A 13,175-nucleotide genomic window follows, 5' to 3' on the forward strand; every position below is an offset into this window, starting at 1 on the left:
GCCAAGGGACCACACCAAAATGAGTAGAGCACCTAGGGTTAAATGAGACAACACTTCTGCAATACCTGGAGTCATTCAATATTTATCAACTATATTTACATTTCCTCTACATAGTCTTGTTTCCTAGCTTGAAGATAAATATGGTAATATATAATACACATTGTCAAATTAAGTTCAAAGTACTTTGCATAACTAACATTTTTCATTTTTAGAGTTTCTTAAAAAGAAAAGTGGAGATGTCCTTAAAAATTTAATTACTAAGAATAACAAAATTGAAGACTTACCTAAGATTATAACAATTTAGAAACAAATCCAATAATTATACTTATTTTTAAACTATCAGACAACATTGCTAAAGTTAAAGCAGTTGAAAAGAATCTTTACATACAACACAAATTATAGAAGGCCACATAAGCATGGAGAGAGGAATTCTAGAGCTGTGCTGTGCCATTTGGTAACCACTAGTCAGTCACATTTAGCTATTTACAATCTAATTTATTAAAATTAAATTTCAAGTGTGACTACTATAATGAACAAAAGCAAATACAGAACATTTCCATCACTGCAGACAATTCTACTGAACAGTGCTGTTCTAAAGAAGTGGTAGCTAGACTTGGGGAGACAGCCTACATGGTAGGAATCTGTTACTAAGCAACCAGATTTTCTGAACTATTCATAAAGTCATAATAGACATATATTCTAATAGTAACCCTTAGGCCTGGGAGTGTCTTATAAATAACACAAAAATACTCTTCTTTTGCTTTTTCTTTTTAATTGAGTCTGCCATGTTCCCATTTGATTAACTAACTCTACTGAATCAGCGCCACTCTTCACTTGGCATGTTACTGCAGTGCTACTATGCTGCTCTTCCACAGTTTTCAGTAATAATAGAGTCTATATTTGGTTCGTGTAGGTACAGATCCTCCTGCACAGTCAAAACAGTGCCTAACCATAATTTTTTTCAACTTAGAGACTAAAATTACATTGCATGTTTAAATATTCATTTCTCACCGGGGATTACAATCAACTATATTTTCTGTGGCTTTCTTGAGACAGACTGTATTTTTTAAAAAAATGTTTGACAATAGTATCTGAAACTTTAAAGTCCTAACAGTTAAGAAAAATTGATTTCTAAGTGTTTCAAAGACTTACTTTTTAAAACAATTTTGTGGATTTAGAGATTAAGTCAAGCCTTATAGTTATTTTACATATTCAGACAAAATTTTCATTTCACATTCTGAATCTGATCTAAGCTTTTATAAGATCATTTAAAAACTTACTTCAAAATTAAGGTCACGGATCAAGATATCTCCATTTGGCGTTGCTAATGGAACATGATCAAATCTACAGAGGAAATTGATTTAAAAAAATTACAATTTTATATTAAACACTAAGCAAATGTAGCTGAAAGAGAATGGCTATTATGCAATTTAACAAATGTTTATGAAGCTAAAGAACTCTTCCTATACATACTTTATAATGTTATCAGCATTGATGATTTCTCCAGCACCAGGTATCAAGGGAATGAAGTGTGCTCCTTCTTCAATACCTTAAGTGAAAAACAAGTATTAAAGCATCACGTTATGTCAGTCAAAACTTAAACTATGTGACCTAGTGCATTCATATTTACCCCTTTCCTGTTGCGAGACCATTGTGCGCTCATATTTGCCTTGATTTAAATCCTTTAGTACTTGCATTAATTCTGTAATCCGAGCAGTAAAACTGCAATTAAAAAAAAAAAAAGAAAGTCATAATGAAAATTCCAAAGGCCATCTTTCATTACTATTTTTGATATTTATTTGAAAAGTAACTGACATGTAACATTGTACAAGTTCAAAACTTTCATTCAAACTTAACTGAAATTTCTAAAATTATAATTTAGTATAACTATATACTAAGTATATACTTTGTATAACTAACTGTATACTAAGCAAGACAGCTTGGTGGAGGCTCCAAACAGCTGTCTTAAGGAAACATGAAAAGTTCACTCTCAGAGAAAAATGTTCCTTAATTTTCCTATCAAAATGTGCTTAAGGAGCAGGAAATGGGGCTTCAGTTGCTCCTTATTTTAACCTCAACTGGGCACAATCATTAAGTATGACATATTTTTAAAACTTATTTTCTGCAATTACTCAGTATTACTAATCTTACTTACCCAGCCAATCTAGTCATTTCACGGCCAGCCAAAACTATCCGACCCAGAGCTTGAGACATTCGCAAAAGCATTCTTCCACTTTGGTAGTAATCCTTAAATAGAAATAAATACTCATTTTCACTTATATTTCTAAGATTAAAAATTAGCTTTTATTTGTTTTTAAATTTCAATTTCAATTTATTATGGCTATGATTACAATACTTTACCTCTAGAAGTTCTGAATGTGTACTCTTGAGGTGTCGAGGATGAGACAAATCTAGAAAAGGACGACTTACAACTAGGTAACCAACAACAGTGGCAAGATCTGAAACAAAACAGTTAACATTTAATCATTAACAACACTTCACTTTCTCCACAAATTTCATTCCACTACCTTTTTTAAAGCATACTTACATTTGGCAACTATGCTATCAATGAAGCCCATAGAAAACCGAAACAAAATGAAATTATGGAGATGCTCCACCTGGTAGAAAGAAAATACAAAATAATATATATTATGTATGCACATAAAAATATGCATCTACCCTGAAAAAAACTGCATGATTTATTCCATAAATATTTACCGAAAATTTAAAAATTATATAATTTATTCCATAAATATCGCCTATGATTTCTGATTATATGTATGTCACATTTCATGCACAATACTATCACAGAGCAGATGCCAAATACTTTATGAAACCATTTTTATGCAAATGAATGGAAATTGCATATAAATGTTAATTTGGTATTATCTACATATAATATTGTATTCCCAATATTGTCAGATATATATGTGTTAAAACTGATCAATAATCAAAATAATAAAACAGAAGGATAAGCTAATTTAGGTAAAACACTAGCTGTCTAGATTGGCACTCAGTGTTTTGCTTTAGTTGGAAACATCTGGTCTATGCTTTCTCTAAGAATCATATTACACTCAATCTGAACCAAGTGCCAATGTCATCCATGCTGTACAGCCCTGGTCTGTAGCTTTAATCGATCACACACTACCTCAAAATTGTAAGTCTAAAAATGTTCTTAAATTTTCCATCTATCAGATTATTTAAAGCCCTGCATTATCTGGCACTGGACTCTATCTTAAACTTCATCTGCTTCTATATTGTTCCTTTTCACTGAGCTCCAGAAATACTGGCTCCTCAAACATGGTCCTGTCTTAAGGCTTTCCTCTTGTTTTGCCCTCTGCCAGGAATATTGTTGTCCTAGATATTTCTATTTTGTGACTAAGTTCCTCATTCCATGAGGGTTTCTGATAAAATGTCACTTCAGGACCAACCCTCTTGCCATCCTACCTAAAATATCTAGGCAACCACCGCCATCACATTGTACCATTTCATCCCATTTTATTCTTGGTCACAGAATTCACTACTATCCAGAACCATATAAAATATTGTTATTTATCGTCTCCTCTACTAAAATATGGGTTTTCTGAGTAGAGGGTGGCATCCTCTATCTTTTGCAAAAGGACAATGACTGAAACATTTATTCAATGAATGCAACATATTACATGCTGTGCTCAATGCTGAAGGTACAATAATGAATAAAATAGACAAGGTCCCTGAACTCATGGAGTTTACACTTGGAGACAAGTGTAAACAAGTGAGACAAGTGTTTGTACATAAGATAATTATAAATTGCATTAAATTGGGAAGTAACTGGTGGAAGCCATTTCAGACAGACTAACCAGAGAAAGCAAGGCCACAGTAAGTTAACTTTTGGGCTAAAATCTAAAGGAAAAGAATAAGCAAGCCATATAAAGAGTGAGCTGATCAACTGCAGTTCTCTGGAAAATTACCTTAAGTACATTTTATCAGTGAGCACTATCAGAGTTCAGTCATGTCAAATATAAGTAAGACAAAAATCCAATTTCTAAAAGAATTTACTTTTTTAAAGGTTTATCTATTCTAGAAAGGGAGAGGAAGAGACTAAGAGAGAGAATCTTCCAAGCAGACTCCCTCTTGAGCACAGAGTCCCAATGTGCTACTCAATCCCAAAACCTGTGAGATCATGACCTGAACCAAAACCAAGAGTTAGACACTCACCCAACCGAACCACCCAGGCACCCCTGAAATAATTTTAAATGACAATTTCTCTAACCTTTTTAAATCCCCTAAAATGTATTTTTAGTTTCACAAATTTCCACTAAAATGTAAGCTCTTTAGAGGAAGGATTTTTGTAGGTTATGTCCACCATTATTATTATTACTAGAACCTGGAATAAGCACAGGCATCTAGATGGCACTCAATATCTTTGAAATGAAGTAATGAAATTACTTGAATTCAAATTTTCCAATTACTTGAATTCAAATTTTCCAAATTGCAAGAAAATAAAAACTGATTTATGTATAGTTCTTAAAATATATAATATACAAGTTCTTTACATAGAGTATATGACTACTTATGAGTGTCAATACAGACCATAACATCTGAAAAGCCTAAACTATATATGTATTATGTTGTCTTTTATAGAAATAGTTTGCTGACCCCTATTCTAAATAATAATTACCATAGTATCTTCAAGAATGCTACAGAAACAAAATAATTATCACTAAATAAAACTACTAAGCAACCTCTAAAACTATACTGACAATTACTTTAATAAATCAATCTATTTTTGTAGCTGGGAAACTATACTGATATGATAATTTTTATTCTTTTATTTTTTATGAAAATACAGTATAAAAATACTTCATAGTTATTTAAAAATAAGTATCTTAAAGATTTAAGATATATACCTATATAGGTATATATAGATACAGATCAGCATAAGCAAAAAAAAAAAAATCTTTCTATAACTTCATGAGCCTGAAGCATATTATCTTACCAGTTTTCGGAAGACTGAGTGGATTGTCTGCTTTTCTCTCTTATTCCCATTGTAAAAGGCAATTTCTTCACTATTAAAGAAAATAATTTAGTAATTAATTTTAATATTACCAATGCCTGAAAAGTATTTGATGACGGAATATTTTATTTAAATCGACACTTAAGACTATAAGCTTAATGGGTATGTCTGGCCACAGTCCTGTCTGTACTTGAGACCCCGCTCCTAGCTCAGCTGATTAGAGAGCAAAGGAATACACACCTAACTGGATCACAGACCGAACAGCAGCCATATGCTGCATATATAAGTTATGTAGCCTGGTTGGAAAAGATGTGCTGGGCTAGTTCTCAGAAATTTAATTAATTTAATTTCTTTAATAAGAAATAAGAAGGAAGTTCCTATGACATATAGGAAGGCAGGGCTGGGATAGCCATTATAGATGACAAATGGGAGTACAGATCCTACAGGAGGGAGAGGAGAAAACAATAGCTAAGAGAAGCTACAGAGTGATGCCATGACATACAGCTTTTGAAAGACTAAAAAGCAAACCAAGTCCAAACAACCTCACAATGCCGGCTTCCAGGAGCCCTGGCTGCACAGTCGTTATTATGCCAGGAATCCACCATACCCTCACAACAACTTCCCTTTTCTTGAGCTGGCCTGAATGGGCCCATAAGGACCACAAGAATCCTGACTAGAAGAAAAAGGGCATTCGTACAGATGAAGAAAGGTTCGGTGTAGTTAAGAAAAGTCTGTCAAAGTCATACAGCTAGCAAGTTAGGCAGCTGAGATTGTAACTCATATCTGACTCTAAAGTCTAGTCTTTCCACTCCCTATTCAGTATGATGTAAACATTCCTAGAAAAATAATTCTTACAGCAAAGTAAAGATTTACATAGGAATCTAGGTGGTATAGTTTAAAAAGCCTTTGATACACACCTAGAATCTTTAAAGTCTCTTTTTCCCCTTAAAAAAATATGTGAATTTTATAGTCTAATCCAAAATGTACCTGCATTTTTTCCATTATAAAAAAAAGGTAGCTCTTGCCTCAACCCCTTCAAGCAAAATTAACTTTTTTTTTTTTTTAACATTTTATCTATTGATGACACACACACACAGAGGCAGAGACACAGACAGAGAGAGAAGCAGGCCCCATGGAGGGAGCCCGATGTGGGACTTAATCCCAGGGCTCCAGGATCACGCCCTGGGCAGAAGGCAGGCGCTAAACTGCTGAGCCACCCAGGTGTCCCACAAAATTAACTTTGTATAAAGATGAATCATGTTTGACTTGTGTTTCACTATTTCCTTGGCAGGATAATACAGAGCCCCAGGGTATCAGAATCCCAATTTAAGCAACAATTCCATACCTATAATTACTTTTCTCTTGTCCTCCTACCACCTCTGCACATGAGTATCTTCCTATGGAGGAAGACGAGGTGAGCATTCTACTTCTGACTCATTTAGCTCCATACGATCTCAAAGGGTAAAAACATCCCAGAACACTATGGCTGCCTATCTACCACAACTTTCTTCCTAAGTAAGAGAGCTCCAATTTCCTTAGTTATCCATCTATCCTTTCCTATGCACCCAAATGGTTTAGGAATGGAACCTTATCTATAAGGAATGAGTTCCATTTGGTTCCTGCCCCTAGAAGAAATGGCCTGTTTTTATTTCTGCATTTGTCACAGGGGAGGACGGCTAATGAGATCTGGAACTGCTTTTGCTATCTTGTGATCACAAGAAAAATTAGGTTGAGGAAGGGGCAACATACAAAAGACGGCTGAGCCAGGAGAACATCAAAGAGCCAGAGCCCTGATCCTGTTGTGCCTGGAATGGGGCTATCTAAGAGTTCTTATGTCAAGTACTAAATGTGCTTATTGTTATAGCTACCTGAGTCAGGGTTTTCTGTTTCTCACAAAAGAAAGCATTCTAGCTGATACCATCTTTGATTCACTTGGCAAATATCTCTCTGCACAACCAACCATCTATTCTTCCACATACCTACAGCACAACACTCTGTTTAAAATTGGTACCATTTTAGCAATACAAGGAAATAAAGGAAGAAGGAACCGTTAAAAGAGTATTCTGAGTAATTTTGTAAATGCTTTACATACTAAATAAAGATTAGGACCCTTAAAATGACTTAAGGTTTATAGAGCAATACATGAGAAAATTTACTGAGTACCTACTACGTATCAAAACCTTTGCTGGAAGCTTTGTATATTATCTCATATTTAATCCTCAAGATAGTATTGTATTATACTCTCCATTATAAACAAGATAAGTGAAGCTATAACTAACTTGCCAAGGTCATATTATATATAATTGATAAGTGGAGGAGGCATATTCTAAAACTAGTCAGGCTGGCTCCAAAGCCTAATACTTTTTCTTCCTATTTTGGAAAATGCCTGGAAAATAGGTAGAGATACATTTAGGGAGACTGAATTACTGAATTAGTAGTCCATATATAGTCTCAAAATAAAAGCGTGTGTGGATAAATTGAGACAGGTTTTTATTTGAAGAAGTATTATAAGTAAATTTTTTAAAAAAGATTTTATGTATTTATTCATGAGAGAGAGAAAGAGAGGCAGAGACACAGGCCGAGGGAGAAGCAGGCTGGAGACCAGATCCGGGTTTCCAGGATCACACCCTGAGGGGAGGGCAGACGCTCAACTGTTGAGCCACTCAGGGTTCCCTATAAGTAAATTTGAATTTGAATTGAACTTTGAGTGTGTTTAAAGTGAAAACAACAGAAAATTAGTCAATAAAAGATATGAAGAGGTGAACCAGGGATACTACACAGTTGAAAATGAGAGAAATGCTGAGGATTACTAATCTATAAAACTGGTATTCTTCATAATGTGTTATTCAAAAGAGGTAAATACAGACACACACACAAATACAAATTTGTAAGAGTGCCTACCAGACTTTGTGGAGTTAAGTTATATGACAACAATATCCATAAAAAACAAATTTTTAGTACACCTAAATTTAATACATTTCTCCTTACCTGTTTGTGATGAGCCGGGAATTAACAAATCTATACTCTCCTTCATACTTTTGCTCAGTTATTGTCATCTTACCAATGGGTCTTCTAAGTCGAGTTAGGAATAGCCCAGAAACAATCAAGTAGGCCATCATACTTGTTGGGCCCTATTATTTTTGGAAGAGAATATACGAAGTTCAAGGATATCATAATAAATTCACTGGATGCAACATGCATAATTTCTATCATCAGCTCCAGTGACTTTGAGAGAAATTGCTCTTTTGGTTACTTTTTCCCCCTTATTTCTTTTTTCAGAAAATACACACTGGGCCTTCATGTTTTTAACTACTCACCTATTCTGTTCCTTCTTCAACACGGTAGCTCATCCCCAGCTTTCCTGAAATTGCCTACCTAAAAACTCCTCATTGTAGTCCTCATTCTTCCCATGGCATCTAAAACTCTTTTGATGGAATGCTTCCTGATATTCCCTTAAGATTCCACAAAAACTCTCAGATCTCTCTCTCTCTCTCTATCTCTCTTTTTTTTTTTTTTTTTTTGCCTTCTGTTGGAATGTTAATATTCCCTGAGGTTTCTTTTTTTTTTTCCCCCTGAGGTTTCATCCTTAAGTCTTTTCTCCCAAATTTTTATCTCTACCCCATCACTCTTAAGAATCTAAGGTAGCATTTCCAAGTAAATACCATATACCTTCACCTCACTATTCTATAGGGCCTCAAGCTAAAGTCCCCCAGATAAGCTCTACCTGCCTTTCCCTTCTTACATTTTGTTTGCAGCTGCCATAACTTCTAACTTGGTGAGTAACTTCATCATTGACTAACCGAAGCGAGAAACTTTAAGTTTACCTCTCTGAGCTTATCACAAGCACTTCCCTCACTCCTTCTATATCCTAGGATCTGTCATACTAAAACTATTTCCTGAACGTGCCATTCAATGAAGTGCTCTGAAAGCTCAACATATCTAACAGATAACTCATCCTCCTCAGAGCAGCTCAAATATCACCTCCAGTTCTTCAGACACAAAATATTTTATTATAACTTCTGTTACTACTGTACTTATGACTCTGCATAATAACTGTCTGAATACCTATTCTTTCACTCGATTATAAACCTTTTTCAGATGGAACTGTGTCTTATTTTTTTATCCCCACTACCTAGTACAATAAATGTGGACTATAATTTGTATTCAATATTTTTTAATTAAATATGATTGATCTGATGCATTCAACAATCAATGCAAGAGTGGGCAAAGGAGAGAACTAAAACAGTTTCTACCTTTGAGAAATGCAGAATCAGATAACAGGAATACATGGAGAGGTATTTAGGTATTATAAAAATGTAGTAAGTACCATAAAAATACTGCAGCACAGAGACACAGGAGGGATTAGGCCTATTCACTTGCTTATAGTAAAGATTTTTTTTTTCAATTTATTCATTCATGAGAGACATAGACAGAGAAAGAGAGGCAGAGACACAGGCAGAGGGAGAAGCAGGCTCCATGCAGGGGACCCAATGTGGGACTCGATCCTGGATCTCCAGGATCCCACCCTGGGCCTAAGGCGGTGCCAAACCGCTGAGTCACCAGGGCTGCCCCTCACTTGCTTATAGTAAAAACAAGCCAGAAGAATAATTAAACTTGTATCACAGGGTTGCAAAAGGTTAGGAGGATAGATGAAAAAATTCAGATAAAAAACTACTCTCCCCGGTGTTCTGGAAAGTGGCAAAAACCACTGTATAAATTATGTATTAATCAACTACAAGATGTGTATGCATATGCATGTGTATATATATATATATATATATATATATATACACACACACAGAATAGTCACACTATCACATGGTCATATAGTAAGTATGTAACAGGTACATCACATATTACATGACTAAAGTTATACTTTAATAAGGACACTCAGAGAAAGTTTTTTTTTTTTTCAGAGAAAGTTTAAACATCATTCTTACCAACACAAATATTAGAATGACAGGATAATAAGGCTCATGAGATAGTCAACCATTTATATTATTATAAACTTACATATTATGTTATAAACCATTATAGCCACTCTAAAGGTATTTCTGATATTTTAACATTTATATTAAAATGGCTGCCTCCAAATCTCTCTTTAGACATTACTTTACAACAGCAAGAATATGAATGTTAAGGTTAAAGCACTTCTGGTTATTAATGCCACAAATTTTCCAAGTATCTACCTTAAGGAAAATTCAAACACCAAATTAGAGCACTTTTCAAGTCTCTAGTACAGTATTATTTTATAACTAGACTTTATTAGGTACATGAGATACATAAAAATTCCTACAAACAATCCGGCTATTTACAACACAGTACTATAGCAATTTAAAAGATAGATAGATAGATAGATAGATAGATAGATAGATAGATAACAGATTAAACTTACCTGAGCTCCTATTGCACTTGTTAACTTGAAGATATACAAAACTATGTCTAAAAATGGCTGTAAATATTAGAAGGTAAAAAATTAAAAAGAAGTAGATTGTGTAGACTGGTAGCTAATAAAACATGATAAATATAAAATGCCGTTCAACATTTAACATATAATGGTCAACATGCAGTATTCCCATTACATATAATGTACTATAACAGTATATAAACAAACAACAACAAATACATAAAGGCAACAGTTCTTATTCTCACAAAACTTAAAATAGACCATAACCAATGTCTACTGACCATCAAGTGGGAAAAACATGTATCATTTTCCACCAACTAAGGTAGTTCTACTGTGATAATTAACCATTAGTAACTTAGTAACTTCTTAATGTAGTGTAAAGACACTGAATAAAAGGACCTGAGATGTAACCCCAAATCTAGTACCAGCTTTTCTGGTTCCTATATAACTAAACCTATAAAACAAAAGGCCCTTCGTGCTCGTACTATTGTCTAATTCTATTCAATATCCGTATGTTGAAATAAATGAATGAGCCTATAATTTTCTGATATAAAACTCAAGCTTCTAGAACTAAAACAAGACATTAATATACTACTGCTCCTTACACAGAGACAACTCAAATGACATAAAAGTTTGTACATATTTTGAAGTGTTTTTCAAAAACCCCAAATTATATTCATTCACTTTAAGTCTATAGCCACTCCTTTCTGTTGGCTGTTAACCTCTTCTGTTTTGCCTTATAAATTACCAAGAAGCTAGACATACTTATAAACTTCAAGCACATTTAAAAGTTGACAAAAATGATTCATCATTTAAGTCACAGTTTAAATAATGAGATGTTAAAAACAGTAAATATACTGTAGTGCAGAGCACCACTACAATTATTTTAAATTTTCCTCTATTGCCAATGTGATAAGATCTGAGCAATAGAGCTGCTCAAGTGCCAAGATGTAAAGAATACATAACAATGTCTACAGAATTACACAAAAATTTGTATTTACAGTCCCCCACCCCTATATACACAGATAACTAACTACAAAATGTGATAATGGGAGTAAAAGAAAGCTGAATTAATGAACAATTTATAGTTTTCAGAGTTCCTAGAGTATGGAATCAGTTAGGAAAGCCCTCTGGGTAGCTGAATAAAAAGTTTGGCATGAAGTGAAAAGACATCCTAGTAATGGGTCTGTCATGAGGGGGCAAGGTCTATGGATACACAGCACTTTTCTAAGAACTGCCTGCCGTCCCTCTATCCACACGGTTGAAGCAGGAGCATTCCTATTCTTACAATATGACCTGGCCCCTTGTATATCGTTCTTTTGACTACGAGTGGATATCTGGATCAAATGTGGCCAGACACAAGGATACTATAATTGGTCCACTTTGAGACAAACTCCCACTCCAGACCAAGAACAGTCATGTCAATTAGAGTAGGAAATAGGGCATCTAGGATAAGAGGGGAGGAAATGCTAGGTAGATTATCTTGCCGGTGCCCTGTACATGTCCCAGACAAGACAGGAGGTGATGGCAAAGAAGAAGACTTAATAGGAAGACGATAGCAAAGCTGTACAGGGTGGTGAGATAAGATAGTAAGACGAATAAGATCTGAAGAAATTGGCAGGAAGAAAACTGGTTAAAGCCCATCATCAGTCTCAAGAGCTTTGGCAATATTCGGAGGGGAAACAGTAATTAGAAAACTGAAATAAACTAGTATCTTATGAAAATTTTTTAACTATTATTCAAATGTTCTATTAGAATTAGAGATAATGAAGCACAGAAATGGACAGGAAGGAAAAAGTCCTAGCCTAGTGTTATGGATGTGGAACTGGAAACAACCTGACGATCAATTTCTACCAACTGCCACAAGTTCACAGGTCAGGCAACAAAAATTTACATTTCTGTTGTTTTAGTGAAATCAGCCTGCAAAATTCATACAAAATCTTTGCAAGACAGTAAATTCTTAGGCACCTCCAAAAATAAGAGAAAATAACTGGAATCAAAACTATTATAACAAGTCTAATTCTCTTATAGATGCACTTAGTATTTATATGCTACATGTCCATCAAATCAATTCTATATAAATTTGCTGAGATTCAAAACTCAACAAATTAGCAAATAATTTTTAATAAGAAAATAAAGAAACTTACCTTACTAAGATTTGAATACAGATCAACTACGCTGTTACAAAACTTTTCCACATCTTGTGTAAGCAGCTGGTCTGGATTGGCTATTCTGTTGTCCAGATTTCCCATTTTATAATATGTGAAAGTTCTAAAATAGGTGTAAGAAAATAATTTAAAATAAATTATTTTAAAAACAGTTCACATTCTAGCAGACAGTGCAAATTCAGAGAAACAGAAGAGTTGAAAGAGGCCTTAAAGACTGTCCTTACTGGACAAACAGTGTATGTTCTCATTCATTTGGGGAATATAAATAATAGTGAAAGGGAATATAAAGGAAGGGAAAAGAAATGTTGGGAAATATCAGGAAGGGAGACAGAACATAAAGACTCCTAACTCGGGGAAACGAACTAGGGGTGGTGGAAGGGGAGGAGGGCGGGTGTTGGAGGGGAATGGGTGACGGGCACTGAGGTGGACACTTGACGGGATGAGCACTGGGTGTTTTTCTGTATGTTGGTAAATTGAACACCAATAAAAATTAATTAAAAAAAAAAAAAAAGACTGTCCTTACTTTAGAGATAAGGAAGCAAGTCCAGAGAAGGAAGACTTGCAAATTAATCGAAGAGCCAGGATTAGAGTCTAAATTGCTAAG

General features: G+C 34.5%; 1 protein-coding gene across 2 annotated transcripts in view; it reads right to left on the reverse strand.

Annotated features, from left to right (window-relative positions):
- ABCD3 (ATP binding cassette subfamily D member 3) overlaps window positions 1–13,175 on the reverse strand; it is an 80,067-nt gene that overhangs the window by 18,411 nt on the left and 48,481 nt on the right. For both annotated transcript variants that reach the window (XR_012000765.1, XM_072754570.1), the window contains exons 7-16: window positions 12,551–12,674; window positions 10,392–10,448; window positions 7,985–8,127; window positions 4,979–5,048; window positions 2,549–2,618; window positions 2,362–2,459; window positions 2,156–2,247; window positions 1,631–1,722; window positions 1,474–1,549; window positions 1,281–1,344 (exon numbers count right to left, since the gene is read on the reverse strand). Coding sequence is in view for 1 of the 2 variants with exons in the window: in XM_072754570.1 (XP_072610671.1) it covers window positions 1,281–1,344; window positions 1,474–1,549; window positions 1,631–1,722; window positions 2,156–2,247; window positions 2,362–2,459; window positions 2,549–2,618; window positions 4,979–5,048; window positions 7,985–8,127; window positions 10,392–10,448; window positions 12,551–12,674 (886 nt within the window). In the remaining variant the exon portion in view is untranslated. The remainder of the gene's footprint in view (window positions 1–1,280; window positions 1,345–1,473; window positions 1,550–1,630; window positions 1,723–2,155; window positions 2,248–2,361; window positions 2,460–2,548; window positions 2,619–4,978; window positions 5,049–7,984; window positions 8,128–10,391; window positions 10,449–12,550; window positions 12,675–13,175) is intronic.

This window comes from Vulpes vulpes, chromosome 3, assembly GCF_048418805.1.
Source record: "Vulpes vulpes isolate BD-2025 chromosome 3, VulVul3, whole genome shotgun sequence".
Taxonomy (NCBI): domain Eukaryota; kingdom Metazoa; phylum Chordata; class Mammalia; order Carnivora; family Canidae; genus Vulpes; species Vulpes vulpes.